Source organism: Mycena indigotica (genome assembly GCF_014461135.1).
Source record: "Mycena indigotica strain 171206Taipei chromosome Unknown Mind.scaff0016, whole genome shotgun sequence".
Lineage (NCBI taxonomy): Eukaryota > Fungi > Basidiomycota > Agaricomycetes > Agaricales > Mycenaceae > Mycena > Mycena indigotica.
The window spans coordinates 60,416-77,289 of NW_023503015.1; the positions used below are offsets into that span (position 1 = coordinate 60,416).

General features: G+C 48.5%; 1 protein-coding gene across 1 annotated transcript; it reads right to left on the reverse strand.

Annotated features, from left to right (window-relative positions):
* Positions 1-4,385: 4,385 nt before the first annotated feature.
* MIND_01343100 (uncharacterized protein) lies at positions 4,386-5,447 on the reverse strand (the record flags this gene model as incomplete). The annotated part of the gene is made up of 3 exons (XM_037369873.1): positions 4,386-4,636; positions 4,671-5,312; positions 5,366-5,447. 3 exons carry the CDS (start codon positions 5,445-5,447, stop codon positions 4,386-4,388), a joined length of 975 nt encoding a protein of 324 aa, XP_037213429.1.
* Between the last annotated feature and the right edge of the window lie 11,427 nt (positions 5,448-16,874).

Consider the following 16,874-nt stretch of genomic DNA (forward strand, 5'->3'; position numbering starts at 1 on the left):
AGGCAAGTTGGCGAATCCGAACGGGGGCTTCGGAGGGGGCAGAGGGTGCGTCTTTCGTTTCAGGCTCGTTGTAGGGCAAGGGAGTTGATTCATCATACAAACAAGTGAAACGATTTATGGACGCGAACGGGGGCACACCAGTCACTCGTCGCGGGGGACAAAATCCTCTGCCGGAGCCTCCGAATGCGCCTCCGCTAAGGCCGCGGTATCGGACAACCGCGCAAGCAGCTCTCCTAGCATCTCGTCGCCAAGTTGCTGGATTACCTCGTCAAGGATGTCCGCATGGCAAACATCGGCGGGGAGCGGACAATCCCGAGCCAAGTGGTTGGGGTCGCCACATCTGAAGCAGGCTCGACGAGGGGAACCCCGAGCCCTAGTATGATCCAACTCCATAGGACGGGAGCCGGAGGTACCGAGACGGGGGCGCGGGCCGCGGGTGGCGCTGGTGCAGCCACCGGGCGGATGGGGAACGCGAGGTCTTGCTCATTCTCCTCAACGAACCGAAGGCGAAACTCGGAGAGGAATAGGTTCCACCGAGGGAAGGGGAAAGGGGTTTTGCTTCCATGATGCTCTGCCCACTGCTGGGCAGGTCCCTCCGCCATAGAGGACATGGCGTAGTGGACGGCCTTTTCTTTGCTCAGCTCTCCGTTGACCACGAAGGCCTCCGGGGCAAGCCAGGCGTAAGTCCTGACCGTGTATATAGGAAGGCGCGGCCGCGTTTGCGATCTCTGTTAAACGCAAACGGGGGGTTTGGTCATAAGACCAGTTTTTGAGGCGACAGTAATGTCACCAAATAACGCATCCCCGTCGGGGGCATTCGGAGATGCCGAAGGCGGTTCGGGAGCTGCCGAAGGTGGTGCGGCAGCGGAAGCCTGGGAAGCAAGGTGGGTGAGGATGTTGGTGAGGTTGTCTAGTTTCGCCTCAAGTCCGTCCATGCGCACGTCAGCGTCCGGAGCAGCTCCGGTAGACATAGCGGTGATGAGGGTGGATGACGGGTGGGGAGACCGGAGATGAGACCGACACTACACAACTAAAACCCAACAACAAAACAACAAATAGTCGTTCTGTCTGAGCGATAACCGTATAACACCGTTCCAAACGTCCAACAACCACCAATAACCGTCTCCTAATAAGAGTGCAGAACCCTGGGAACAGAGCCTGTACACGGGTGTGCAAGGTTGTAGGGTAGATCGAATGAAATCTTGTTAAAGATTCGTTTTGTGGTTGTCCTTAAGCATACTATCGACGAAAACCCGCAATAGGAAAGCGCCAATATGATGCCCAGAACCGTTTATACTCGTTTGGATCAGGAACTAACTGCCTTAAACCCAAGGAGTCGTCTCAAGTCAGGAACTAACTGCCTTAAACTCTCGACCGCCAACCGAAACCAAGTGTACGCCAACCGAAACTCTTTTATACGGCAACCGGAACCCTCAACTCTTCGATCACAACGCCTTTTTACTTGAATGAAAGAGCTAGCAGGATGATATTGACAAGCTATATCCCCAGATGCACCTAGTAACGCGGGGCAATCCGTGAATCGCTCAAATACAGGACAGAGATATAAATACTAAAACAGAAAATGATAAGATTAGGTAAATCGCCACAACAGAATGATGGTCCATATGCATAATTTGTAAGGTATCGTTTCGCCATAAGGCCCAGAGTCGAAAATCCAGGTCTAGATGACCGGTAGCGCGTGTTTGGTGTCAATGACCTTTGTAAATCCTCCTTTATTGCGACTGTCTATGCGTTTTTGAACGGTCCACTAACCGTTGTTGTTATCGTCATGTTGCTCCACTTCCTAGCTTTCCATCGATACCCATAACTTGAGGCTAACCGCCAGACACCGTTAGGCAATTCTCTTAACGAGATAATCGCAATCTATTGTCGAGTTGTTTGGTTGGACGGTTGCGGGTTAAGGTCACCGCGATCTGCAGCCAAGCCCTCATTTCCACTGAGTCATGTTTCCCGTTTAACTGCACCTCCACATGTCCTTGTCCTTGCGTAAGTTCCGAAACCGCGTTCCAATACTGTCAGGGACTGATCCGTTCGAAGCCTGGTTGAACCTTCATCGGAGCGTTCTGAGTTCGAGTCCCAGCGCGTGCCAGACCGAATATGCCTTTTAGTTTACACTCCCTTTTGGTATATATAAAGGATTGGACGGATCCTCTACGTTGGTTGGGCTCTGCTGTTGTTTTTGGTTGTTGTAAGAGTCGTTCTGAACGGCCAGTTGCTATCAACAACGGTCAAGTCGAAACGCCTCCTCGCAGATATCTCCCTAACTGGCCATTCGGGACTCATGCCAGTTCCTAGACGTGCGCTGTACCCATGAAACGAACAAAAACAGTGGTTTTCTATGTGTGTTCCAAAATGCAGCTTATCAGCGGACGTAAAGACAACAAGAGCAGAGGAGGAGGGGTCAAGTGGCAGGGGCGGTGACGAGGGGGGTACGGACTTGTACTCCGAGCCTGAATCAGCGCCAAACCTGGCAATCTTGCCCGGTTAATCCCGTAGAGAGTTTCTTCTGCTGTAAGGGCAACCCTGGAGACTCCGACGAAAGCCTAGCAGGGGAGGATCCGAAGAGAAGAAACTCTAAGGGTCCGCCTGCTAGGGCGCCAACTATATACTGGTCGTCCGTAACTGCCGACGTAGAGCGCAGAAGGCCTGAGCGGCGTCGCAGGCTCTGTCCCAAGGTGATCGTTGGGAGGGTCTTGACAGATCAGTGATTGTGCGGGCGAAGGAGGCCGTGGACGATGGTCGGGGTGGGTCGGAGCGTCCGAGAGGGCGCCGGTCGGATGCGCCTCGGATGCGTTCGGAGGGTCCGAAGGAGGCCGAAGCGGGGGTTCCCCTGACACCCTGAAGCAGGCACTTACGGTACAGTACGGTGCCGTCCAGCCGTAATATGGCTACGGGGACGGCTTCCTGAGTCACACTATGTGACTCAGGCCAAAGTCTGCCTGCAAGTGACCGGGCTACGCCGGGTGGGGATGCCAAACACATCCCACAGTATTGGGCAGCTCATGTGGATGCAATGAGTGACTGGCTACCCTGGCAATGGTAGTGGGACTAGGGCCGGGCCCAAGCCCTGAAGCCCGGCCAAGCCAAGCCCTCGGAAGCCCGGCCCAGGCCCTGGGGTGGGGCTTGCCAGGGCCGGGGCCGGGGGCTCAGGCTTGGGGTCGCCGAAGCCCTCCTGTGTTAGGAGGTAGGGCCGGAGGGCTTCAGGCCCCAAGCCCTCGAAGCCCTGCCTTAGCCAAGCGCCGGGGCTTGGCTTCCTCCTAAGCCCGAGCCCTGGGAAGCCCGGCCCTAAAATAGGGCTTGGCAGGGCAGCCCTGCCCTAGACATCACTAGGCAATGGGTTGCCGGAGACTAACCGGGGGCCGATACCTTGCAGATCAGCCCTTTTCGGATCAATTTCATGGTTAGCCGAGCTTACACCATATGTCACCGTATACGGGACGGTCATTACGGTGTCACGGCCATCCCATCACCGTCCCGTATGCCCTACGGTACAGCTATGGCGCCTGTTAGCGTTTGGTGGCTTGGCGTGCGACGAGGCATGTGGCTGATGCTGATGAGACAGATTGTGGCCAGTATGGCCGGCGGTTGTCAGGCTAGAAGATAGGGCAGTAACGGGTAACGGTCTTTACGGTTTGCCTCTGTACTACTAGGAGGTGCAAACTACGACTATCTATGGGTCGGCTCTCACGTAAGCCATCAATCAGTCTCTCACATTTTGCTTCAGCAAGCGTTTGAGCTTATATGCGTCCCATATCGCGTTTCGGGGCCTCTGCCTGGTCACGGCCCGGTCCGAATGTGTTCCAGAGTGATTTTGGGGGTCAAAAGCACCCTTAAGCACCACTTCCAGCTCTTTTCCCCCTACCTACGCGTCCCGCCCTCGACAGCGCCGGCCTACAGCCCTATTTGATTTAGCATAAAACAAGGCCTCATTTTGGTATGATTGTGGCATAACAGACCTCTGACTTACTTACTATCAGGCCTGAAATCTTGAGTCTTGACACCGTCTGGCAGCAAATTTGAGCCAAAAAAAAGGTGCAAATTTTCCTCTCAAAAAGTGATTGTCCATTTTTGTACTTAGTAATTATACATATAATGCAGTATATTTACAAACTGCTGCAGTGCTTTGTATTATGATATAAATGGCTTCCAGAATAAGGGCATTTGCACAGACTCTTATTACCATGTATATTTGTGGGTCTCGTTGACCTGAGATTTTTGACAGAAACTTGAAGAGCTATATGTACAGTGAAACTTTCACTATCTGCTCGAGCTGCCTAGATTCATATCAGCCATAACTACCTCTAATACATGTCTGCAAATTCGTGCAACAAAGTCAATGACTCCCTTGAACTTTGTCAAGTTGGTTACAAATGGGGGATGTACACGCTCCAGTTTACATCTCTGAATGCAGCAGGGGGAAGCGCGCGGAGGGTCGTGAACGCGAGGAGCAGAAGCAGGACGCGGGCGACGCAGTACACGCCAAAGCATGCACTCAGGACCGCGGCCTCGCCGCGCCCCGGGTCGCCCGCGGGGACAAGCAGCGGCGGGTAGTCGCGGTCGTCGCTGTCGAGCACCCAGTCGAGGATGCGCGGGTGGAGGAACACGAGCAGCGGCGCTATGGCAATGACCAGTGCGGACACGCGCCAGACGAGCGTCTCCGGCGCCGCTGGGGAAGGGCACGAACCAGCCCGCGGTGTGGATCACGCCGAACAGCGACCCGCACGTGATCTCAAGCCCGACGGCCCCGCGGACGAGCTCGCGCGGCATGTCTTCGTCCCACGCGCACCACAGCGACGGCACGGAATGCGCGGACAGCGGCATGAACGACTGCTTGTCGTAGCTGCTAGATAAAAGATAAAAGAAGGAACATTCTGTTGAAGCTGGAGCGGGAGGCCCGTGGGGCGAGGCTGCCCGATGGGGGGCTCGTCGAGGGCCGCGCGGAGCCGGATTGGTTCCTGGACGTCTAGCGGCTTGCTCCACCAGAGAAGCCATGTCAGCGCATTGATACTTGCAAACGCGAGGGTGGCGACCTCGAGCTGGGACAGCGGAAGGCCCTGTGCGCGGGCGCACAATGCACTGCGTGATAAACCAGATGCCCTGGACGAGCGCAATGCCCTTCGAGAAGAGGTCCCCTTTGCTCTTGTCTTCTATGGTGTAGCTCGACACCCCGCGTATCTCCGCGAGAGCCGCAGGGTCGGAGAGCTGCTCGCAGGTGACGACTGGATGCTCGTTCGCGTCGGTGAAGCCGCCCATCCCGACGAAGAAGCCGTGCATGAGGGAAATATTGTACTCTGTTACATGGACCAGCATCAGTGAGCGAAGGCCGGCAAGCAAGTGCGCGTACTCGCCCTGAAGAAGCGCGCCACTAGCAGCTGCCGCGCCGCAAAGCCAAAAATGAGCTCCGGCGCGAGGAGGGCGACGAGCATAAGCTTGAGGCGCCGGATCAACGGGCCCTTGGTGTCAAAAAGGTGCCACTTGGCGCGGACGAGCAGTGCAGACCCCTCCGGTGGCGGCGGCGGTCTGGGGGCGGGACACTGTAGTATTTTATTCAATTCGGCACCCAAATTGGGTGTGACATCGGCGCCGAAATGAAATTTTCGGCGTCCGGCGGCTCCGAGTGTGACTGCCGAAAAATTTCGGCATATTACGGCGCGGCCCGCAGGGCCGCGCCACCCAAAAATGGTAAATCAGCCAAGGGAATTCGGCATCTGGGCTGTGGGGTGTGACCGCCGAAAAAATTTCGGCATTTTGAGGCCGGTGTGACGCGTGACCGCCGAACTGAATAAAATGCTACAGCATTCGGGTGCACGGAGACCCAGATGCACGCGAAGATGGTCGCGAGGCAGCCCCAGACGATGTCGAAAAGGCGCTGACAGTCGTTGATGTTGTCGCACACGTCGGGACTGGCGGTCGAGCGGGAGGCCAGCGGGAGGGAGAGGAGGAAGAGCATGTCGGCGTGTCGTGCGACGGACGCGGGAACGACCGTGTCAAGCGTGGATGCGGCGAGCGCTTATCGCAGGGCATGTGAGCAAGATCTGAATAAAGAAGTGAGAACAGATAGTATCACTCCATCTTTTTCGCGTAGAGGCCTACCGGTGGTGGTTCTCTGGAGAGAAGAAGATGACGTGGAATAAGTGTGTCAGAGTGACCAGATGTGACATTTCAATCAAATCAATTCGTCAACAAACCTTATTTCATTATTGCCGGCCGGCCCGGGCAGACAGCAGGCTAGACTCGTCTACGTAATTCTCCTGTCTTGTGAGTCTTGTTGGGATCCCTCACCCCATTCCCTTCAAGCCTTGTCTCCACTCGTAAAGCAGCTGCACAGATACTAGTATTGGGCCGGTCTTGCTCCAAGTTGTTTGCGTTCGTCAGAATTTCTACTGGGGGCAAGACTGGGGGGGGCATCACGCCTGTGAAAAATTACATCTATCACTGTTCACACGTCAAAGCCTTCTTTCCTTTTCCTCTCATCGCAACTCGCACAAGCGGTCGATCTCCCGCCGGAACTCATGGCAGCCATATTCACATACCCAACGCCCGCCCCTGCCAGAGTGTGCGTCCAATTGTGCACCACTGCTGTTGACGCACATCTGCAGCGCGTGACGGGCGGTCGCACACTCCACGGCGCTCCTCTGGTGCCGCCTGCAAATTCGCTGTCGGAGTCTAGACACGGGGCCGGAGCCGCTGTTGCATGCGTGGCTCGCACGGGCCGGAAGCCAGCCGCTCACACTCGTCCTGCGCGGCTTCCCGCCGCTGATGGTGGCCGATCTCGTGCGGCACTTCCCGAATGTGGTCAGTCTGGACTTTGACGGCATGCATGGACTGCCCTTCCCGAGCCTGACATCGCTTCCTGCAGCGTCAACGCCGAGCCGACGCTGCACTGGCTGCACACCCCGCACCTACACAGCCTCGACTCGACAACAGACGTGAGGGACATTCGCGAACTTCGTCGTTCCGCTCGGCGTGTGGGCCGACGCTTACGCACCTGACGCTACACATGGGCCGACACACGCCGGACGCCGACCTCTCGGCGCTTTTTCTGCGCCGTCCCGATGCTGACACATCTCGCCGTGCACGAGAACCGGTCGCGCCACATCAGGGGCCGCGGGCAGCCGGCCCTCCGCACGCTCGTCAGCAGGACCCCTGATAATAGGTGGGGGACCCATATATGGCGTTGGCCGTTTTTCTCCGGGACGCTCCGCGGCCGGTTCTTCTCCAGATACCACATGTGGCTTGGCTTTGGACCCAATTTTTCTCCGGACGCTTAATATGGCATATCCGGGCCGAAATCCATTCATATCCGGATCCCCAATTTGGCTCCGCCTGCGGCGGGCAGTCTTCTCCGGACCGCGTAACATGGGCAGGCCGGCCAGATGAGGTGCTTTTTCTCCGGATGATATAAGGGTTCCCCACCTATTATCAGGGGTCCTTCGTCAGCCCGGGCGTCCTCCCCGCGGCTCGCACGCCTCGCCATCAACACATGGCTTGCCGACCTCCGCTACTCCGTGCTTCTCGCGGTCCTCCAGCAGCGCCGCGGTCCTCACGGCCCGCTCGCCGCCGTCACGATGGAACTGTTCCAGGAGATCGACAGTCCCGACTTCTCGGATGCACGGCCCTTCTTGCCGAACGACGCCGGGATCGCGGAGCTGGAGCCATATGCGGCGGAGGGGCTCAGCATGTCGATATCGACGTATACTTATGGATCCGGCAGTGATGGGTGGCGGCCGAGAAGAGACTTTGGGATGGTGGCTGATCATGAACAGTGCTGCTTAGCATATTGAACGGTTGAACTTGAAGAAGAAGAGATGAATGCAAACTATTGATGAGAAAATGATAACACAGGAGGCGGGTGTGGGCATATGGAGGCACCATGATGGTGGGAGTATGGGAGACATACTGTAAAACAAGATTAGAGACAACTTAGGTAAAATACAGCTCAAAATATGATACAACTCTATATCAACTACAACTACACGTTTGTCAGATACAACTTCACCAATAACATATACAACTTGTCTGAGTACAACTTTCCAACATGAGACAACTTTTTTGAGAGCATGTACAACTTTGGGGGATACAACTTTTTGGAAGCATGTACAACTGCCAGAATCACAACTTTTCCAGAAACAACTTTTCATGTGGCCAAAGACAACTACAACTTCTAATAAGACATCTTTGGCCCTAATTCAGGTACAACTTTTTCCTGGGTGGGGCAACTTGAGTCTGGCTGTGACAAGTCCAACTTGGGCAAAGACAACCTGTCATTACATACAACTTTCACCTATAGTGCCCGCTTATCCCCTCTAGTTAGAGGGGCAAGGGGGGGGGGGGGTTCTCCCTCTAACTAGAGGGGTTTAACGCAATTGCCTATGCTTTCTTAAACTTCCTTGTGAGTGTTAGTGGACATCCTGCTCAGCGGAGGCCCAAGTCCTCAGAGGTTAGTGGACTCATCATGAGTGTTGGTGACACCACACTCGCGACTATCTTCCTCAGCCATCAAACCTCTTTCCAGCTGTGATCCCGACACTACCCGACCCCCGCCCACTGTCCCGATCTGATGGCGCATCAACAAGTCAAAGTTGTGCGCTTCATTTAGATAAGCCTAGATGTATCAATAAAAATTGAATATCTAAAATATTAAGGAAGATATAAGACTTTTGATCTAATGATCTGCGATCATAAAATCAAAATTGTAAAGAAGGTAATTCTAGCCAGTAATGTAAAGAAATCAAGTTGAAATTCATTCTCTCTAATAAAATATAGGCTTATGATGTATGTAATATGTTCACTGAGTTAGTGGACAACATATGTATATAGATAGGTATATAGGAAGTTTCTGGACATATATCCATACTATAGGTTATTATGACTATTCATATACCATATTGAAGCCCTTTCATAATGATTTCATTGAGCAGTTATCTACTAACTTTTCTAGACACAGGCTACAAGTTGGTAGACAGATGTCATATATAGTAGTAGGTAGGGTAGGTTCATATATGCTACTAAATGATCCGGATATTAGATACTAAATTTAACGAGGTATAATGAGATTATAGATTCTATAATGCCTTTCCCTCTCTAAAATACCATAGAAATAGCTACTGCCACTACTATGAGTATGCTTTCTTGAGTCTATAACTAACTCTATCACGCAGGCACTATATGTAGTAGCAGTTCATGAGATGTAGCATATCATAATATCTTCACTGAAGGTGTCCACTAACTTCCTAGATACAGAAGTTAGTGGACACCCCATCTATATTAATCAGTAGGTATAGGTTATGTACTCTACTAGATATCTTGGATATCATGTACAAGATGATATATGATGATGTACTATCCCCACTGTATCATAGTGGCCTAACTTGGCTAGTGTGTCCACTAACTTCCAGGGTACAGAAGTTAGTGGACACTCAACTCAGTATATTAATCAGTATGTACAGAGATACCCCTAGCAGATACCTTGAATATCATGTACATGATGATATATGATGGTGTACTATCCCCACTGTATTATAGTAGCCCAACTTGGCTACTGTGTCCACTAACTTCCAGGGTACAGAAGTTAGTGGACACTCAGTATATTAATTGGTCTATACTGGGGTATGTACCTGGCCAGATACTTGGTGTATAGGATAGTATATGGTTGTGTACTACGCTACTGTATCATAGTATCCCAACTGGAGGTGTCTACTAACTTCCTAGGTATGGTGTCCACTAACTTCTATACCTAGGAAGTTAGTGGACACCTCAGTATATTAATTGGTGTGTGGAGGGTGTGTACTTTACCACATACCTTGGTATACAATTGGTGTACAGGATGGTATATGGCTGTATACTACCCCACTGTATTATAGTATCCCAACTGGAGGTGTCCACTAACTTTAGTACCTAGTGTCCACTAACTTCCATACCCTAGAAGTTAGTGGACACCCAGTCTATATTAATTAGTATGTATAGGGTGTGTACTCTACCAAATATCTGGAATATGATGTACGGGATGATATATGGCGGTATACTCTCCCCACTGTATCATATGGCCCAACTCAGCTAGTGTGTCCACTAACTTCTATACCCCGGAAGTTAGTGGACACCGGCTGTATGCTTCAGGCTATATACATCTATTAAATCCTGTGAGTTTCTCCTGAGGATAAATATAGTATTGCTCACAATAACTTTTGAAAGTCAGTAGAACCAATTAGCAGTGCATAAATAATTCTGTAAAGCTCAAGATGTACTCTCAGGTTGGAAGTCCTAAGTGTATCATATACATCTAAGTCAATTGTGATTTTGTTGAGAAACCGGGCGCATGATTTTATTTGGAATTAGATTTGACCCAGTATTGCTCCTGTTATTGACCCATTGATGTGCAACGACATTTTTGTTAGTGGACGCCAAACTATTATTGGTGCATAAATAATGGTCTTAGAGCTCATCTAAACTCTCAAAACAGATGTACTAGGTATACTACACACATCTATTTTGATTCTGACTTTGTCAAGAAAATAGATACATGATTTTACCTTGGTTCAGAACTTGAATTGCAAAGGCATATTACGTTCACACTAATTTTCACGTATCTCTCGGAATCGCTTACAAATTGATACACATCATCGGGCATGTATTCGAATCAATATGCTGCAAACCCCATATGATTTGACCTAGTATTGCTTCTGTTATTAACCAATTGATGTGCAACGACATTTTTGTTAGTGGACGCCAAACTATTATTGGTGCATAAATAATGGTCTTAGAGCTCATCTAAACTCTCAAAACAGATGTACTAGGTATACTACACACATCTATTTTGATTCTGACTTTGTCAAGAAAATAGATACATGATTTTACCTTGGTTCAGAACTTGAATTGCAAAGGCATATTGCATTCACACTAATTTTCACATATCTCTCGGAATCGCTTACAAATTGATACACATCATCGGGCATGTATTCGAATCAATATGCTGCAAACCCCATACGATTTGACCTAGTATTGCTTCTGTTATTAACCAATTGATGTGCAACGACATTTTTGTTAGTGGACGCCAAACTATTATTGGTGCATAAATAATGGTCTTAGAGCTCATCTAAACTCTCAAAACAGATGTACTAGGTATACTACATACATCTATTTCGATTCTGACTTTGTCAAGAAAATAGATACATGATTTTACCTTGGTTCAGAACTTGAATTGTAAAGGCATATTGCATTCACACTAATTTTCACATATCTCTCGGAATCGCTTACAAATTGATACACATCATCGGGCATGTATTCGAATCAATATGCTGCAAACCCCATATGATTTGACCCAGTATTGCTTTTGTTATTAACCAATTGATGTGCAACGACATTTTTGTTAGTGGACGCCAACCTATTGGCACATGAATAATGTCTCAGAGTCCATCTGAACTTCCAGAATAAGTATCTGGGGTATAGTACACATACACCTATGGATATACCACCAGGCCTATGTATTTTAAGGTATTATTGCTTCTGTTATTACACAATTAATATGCAATAACTTTTAGAGAGTTGGTAGACATTATCCAGGCTTAGAGGGTTTAACCGATTCTCTAGCCATATTGAAATAGGCAAGCACAATAACATAGTATGGTATATATTCCCTGGAAGAAACTCACAGGATTCCATAGATGCTCATAGCCCTGTAGGTCAGAGTCAACTCATAGAATTTCAGGGTAGGTTCTGTCTGGGTCAGGGTCAGAATACATCAATGTCTAAACCTAGCCAAACCTGAACCCTTATATGGTCAACTGACTGGGTGTAATGTCTATTAACTCTGAGGAGAGATCCACTAACTTTGGTACCCAGAAGGTTAGTGGACATATTTCCAGTTGGGCCACCATGATACAGTGGCATAGTGTACCACTATATACTATCCCATACATGGTATCCAAGGTATTTGGTAGGGTACACCCCCTCCTATACACACTGATTGATAGACTGGTGTCCACTAACTTCCGTACCCTGGAAGTTAGTGGACACAAGATACTGAAGTTAGTGGACATACTACTCAAGTTTTATGATACAGTAGGGTAGTGTACTATGATATACTATCCCGTAAATGATATTCAAGATATCTTGTAGGGTATACACCCTGTACATACTAATTAATATACTAGGTGTCCACTAACTTCTGGGGTATGTAAGTTAGTGGACACACTACTCAAGTTAGACCACCATGATACAGTGGGGTAGTGTACTACTATATACTATCCTGTACATAATATCCAAGATATTTAGTAGGGTATACATCCTGTACATACCAATTAATATACTAGGTGTCCACTAACTTCCGGGGTATGGAAGTTAGTGGACACACTACTCAAGTTAGGTCATAGTAAGGTAGGACACCATCATAGGCTATCCTGTACATGATATCTAAGATATCTGGTAGGGTACATACCCTCTGTACACACTAATTAATATAGGCTGGTGTCCACTAACTTTTGTACCCTGGAAGTTAGTGGACACTAGATACCAAGTTAGTGGACACACTAGTCAAGTTAGACCACCATGATACGGTGGGGTAGTGTACCACTATATACTATTCGTACATGATATCCAAGATATCTAGTAGGGTACACACCCTCATACACACTGATTGGTATAGACCGAATACAGAAGTTAGTGGACAGGGGCTTAGTAGACACCTCTGGTTGGGATAACATAATATACCACATATTGTGCACTACTACCACGTATTGTGCATATATGATAGAGTAAGTAGTTATGGACTCAGGAAAGTATACTTGTAGTTGTGGTGGTAGCTAGTTCTATAATGCCCTTTTATCCCCTCTCATTAGAGTGGAAGGGCATTATAGGATCTGTAACATCATTACCTCTTTAAATTTGGCATCTGGATCATGTGGTAGGGTATATAGACCTACCTACTACTATGGTATCTGTACATACTGACAAATATAGGTAAGATGTCCTCTCGCTCTGCGCCTAGGACAGTTAGTAGATAACTGCTCAATGAAATCATTATGAAAGGGCTTCAATATGGTATATGAATAGTCATAATAACCTATAGTATGGATATATGTCCAGAAACTTCCTATATACCTATCTATATACATATGTTGTCCACTAACTTCAGTGAACATATTACATACATCATAAGCCTATATTTTATTAGAGAGAATGAATTTCAACTTGATTTCTTTACATTACTGGCTAGAATTACCTTCTTTACAATTTTGATTTTATGATCGCAGATCATTAGATCAAAAGTCTTATATCTTCCTTAATATTTTAGATATTCAATTTTTATTGATACATCTAGGCTTATCTAAATGAAGCGCACAACTTTGATCTTTTGATGCGCCATCAGATCGGGACAGTGGGCGGGGGTCGGGTAGTGTCGGGATCACAGCTGGAAAGAGGTTTGATGGCTGAGGAAGATAGTCGCGAGTGTGGTGTCACCAACACTCATGATGAGTCCACTAACCTCTGAGGACTTGGGCCTCCGCTGAGCAGGATGTCCACTAACACTCACAAGGAAGTTTAAGAAAGCATAGGCAATCGCGTTAAACCCCTCTAGTTAGAGGGAGAACCCCCCCCCCCCCTTGCCCCTCTAACTAGAGGGGATAAGCGGGCACTATAGGTGACAACTTTCCAAAATGCAACTTTTCCTGAGTACAACTGTTTCCCGATTGGGTTGACAGGCCGGACCGAGCTCCACTCTGAGCTCTGTTCCGCTCTAAAGGGCAAGCAACCAAGAGGAGGCCTTGGGGGCCTTTGGAACGTGTCGAGTACGCATCTGGCAAGTTGGGACGACGCCAGAGGGCGTCCGGAGCCTGAAGTGCCGGCATAGCCACGTCGAAACGCGTCCAGAACACTGCCAACGTTGGTGGGCTGGGCGGCCCAAGCTCGTAAGCGGAATTGTGTAAGCAGGAGGGTGAGATGGGTTAGCCAGCCATGACCACTGGAGGGTAGCAACAGGAGGGTCACTCAGAGACATGCCCGGACGTCTCCAGAGAGGTGGAGGTGTGAGGGCGTGCAGCCTGGGGCGCTCAGGCACGAGTGTCAACACCCGCGGATGTTTGCACAGGTACCTGCAGGAAAACATCCGCAGGTTTGACATCCGCGGATACAGGTATCCGTTTCCCACGGATACCAAGACTACAGGTATGACTCTTGAAGATTGTCAGGGGAACCTCCCTTTCGGCCCGGAGACACGCCCGATTCCAGTCCGACTCCGGTTCCGACTCCGGTCCGGCCCTCCATCTCGCCCGCACAATCACCGATCCGTCAACGCCCTCCCGACGGTCGCCCTGGGACCTCGCCTGCGACGCCGCCCAAGCCTTCTGTGCCCGACAGCGGCAGCTACGGACAAGCAGTATATAGTCAGCTACCTAGCAGGCGGACCCTCAGAGTTTCTTCTCTTTGGATCCTCCCCTGCTAGGTCAGCTTCATTTGTATTCGCTTACCAATGTTCATGCTTTGGATCCTCCCCTGCTAGGACCTTGATCTCAGGCCTCCGGGGTTGCCCTTACAAAGATCTCAATTTTCATTATCTTCCATATATTCCAGTCACTACAGTCTTCTTATGCCCTGTGGTGTCCATATCAGTATATTACTGGATACTATATCCTATATAAGCTCTTAATATTGTCAATATACCTCAGTATCCTAATATTTTATTCAAAATACCCGTGGATAACCCGTACAGGTACCCGTATCCGTGAGTACAGGTACCCGTTTCCCACGGATGCTACAAATGCAGGTATTGGTTTTGAAGCCTAAATTACCTGCAGGTAGAGTACAGGTATTTATCCGTGACACTCGTGAGAAGCCTTACCGCATACTTATGCTGTATCATATAAGGTTACAGGCGTAACATATATTTACTAAAAAGGAATTTTTGCAGTTCAACAGTCAGAGGATGTCACACATCGTCACAAAATCCAAGTTGTGTATCTTGACTATATAAACCACTTTCATTAAGTAACATATAGTGGCAGCTTAATAAATGTGTTAGCACTGACCCATCACTAACTCATATATAACTGATGGACCTCTATCTTCATAGCTGCTTGAGCTAAAAGCATAAATTAAGAACTAGCAGGAAGAGCCTCAAAAGGACCATTGATTGATCAGGTATTTTGATTACTATCATATGATAGGATTACCATATTGACTATTCAGTTATTGAAAAGAGCATATTTAATACTTTAAAAATGTAAGGTGGCCAACTTGTGAGTTTGGTGACTCCAACATGAGGCTTAGGTATGTATCCTCATAAGTACCACTGAATGTGGCACCAAAAATCCAATACATTCACTCATCAGTGGCCTTTCATCTCCATAACCTCTAAAAGATAAGCCCATATCTCCAGCTAGCCTTAGTGGATAAAGCTGGGAGAGGGTTCATTTGAAATGTATATCATTCTACTATCCTTGAGCCCCATCGGCCATGTTTTTTGTCATCATCACCTTCATTTATTCACTGCCCGGAATACCTAAATACTTAGTGGAGCAGTGTTTTGCTGATATCCTGGGACTACATGCATGGAATCTTATGATCCGAGTGGATCTGGAGCTATAGGATGGTCTACCACATCTCTACCTATTTGTGACCACACAGGAACTGTGAGGGTCAGTCAATTCCTTAAGACCTTAGGTGCCATATATTCTAGGATGGAGATCAGCTAACAGGGTCAGGGCACTATTTTCTGGGAGGCGCAGGATACCCCTACCTGTAAATGTACTCAAATCAATGAGATTCACAAAGGCCATACTATGGTGAACTCATCATTTTTGGGATAGATAACACTGATAATGGTGCTGTGAGAGATCTATAATAGCTATAAGGTTGATTCAAGTGCTGGACAGGTTCATTTAGGGGTCCATACAATCCTACATTCATGTCTTAGATCATACTTGAAATTAATTTCTGACCAGTTGTAATAGCAAAGACACTCTCTTTTGCTCTATAGGTACCTACCCTCTCTTCAGCTACCTTCCGTAACACTTGCCAGAACCATAATAGATTATAGTATGTGGTCCTACTAGACATCCAAATATCCCCATACATGCATCTCAATGTCCAGTACTCAGTGTATAGACCCCATGATTCATGTAAACTAGTTCTGCACTCAACTCATCTTGGAATGTTCACCCCCAATGCATCCTCTGAGAGTATATAGAGATCAATCGGAGTATGTGGGTAGATTTATACACCTCATTTGCCAACTTTCACATATTTGACCTATAGTCAACTAGCAGATTACAGCTGTATTGCCAATATGATGTGCAGTACTATTCATCATTAGTGTCAGGGGAACCCCTGCTTCGGCCTCCTTTGCCCGCGCAATCACCGATCCGTCAAGACCCTCGCAACAATCACCTTGGGACAGAGCCTGCGACGCCACTCAGACCTTCTATGCTCTACGTCGGCAGTTATGGACAACCACTATAGTTGGCGCGCTAGCAGGCGGACCCTTGGAGTTTCTTCTCTTTGGATCCTCCCCTGCCCCTCCATGTATTTCCTGTAGCTTTTATTCACGCTTTGGATCCTCCCCTGCTAGGCTTTCGTCACAGTCTCCAGGGTTGCCCTTACAATTAGAATGGGGAATAACAAGATTTTTCATGCATATAATGTGGTGTGAAAAGTGTAATTTTATAGGGGGACCCCTTCTCATGCTTGCTACCCTTATACCATTGGGGATTCCTCACTTCCAAGTGAGTTATTGAGAGATTGGTGTGTTGGGATATATGTCATATATAGAGGTAGATATGAGATCAAAAATTATAGGGAGCTCCCATATCTATGATGGCCATTATTGATGTTATCATCTAGGTACCCTTGGTAGTGCTTCA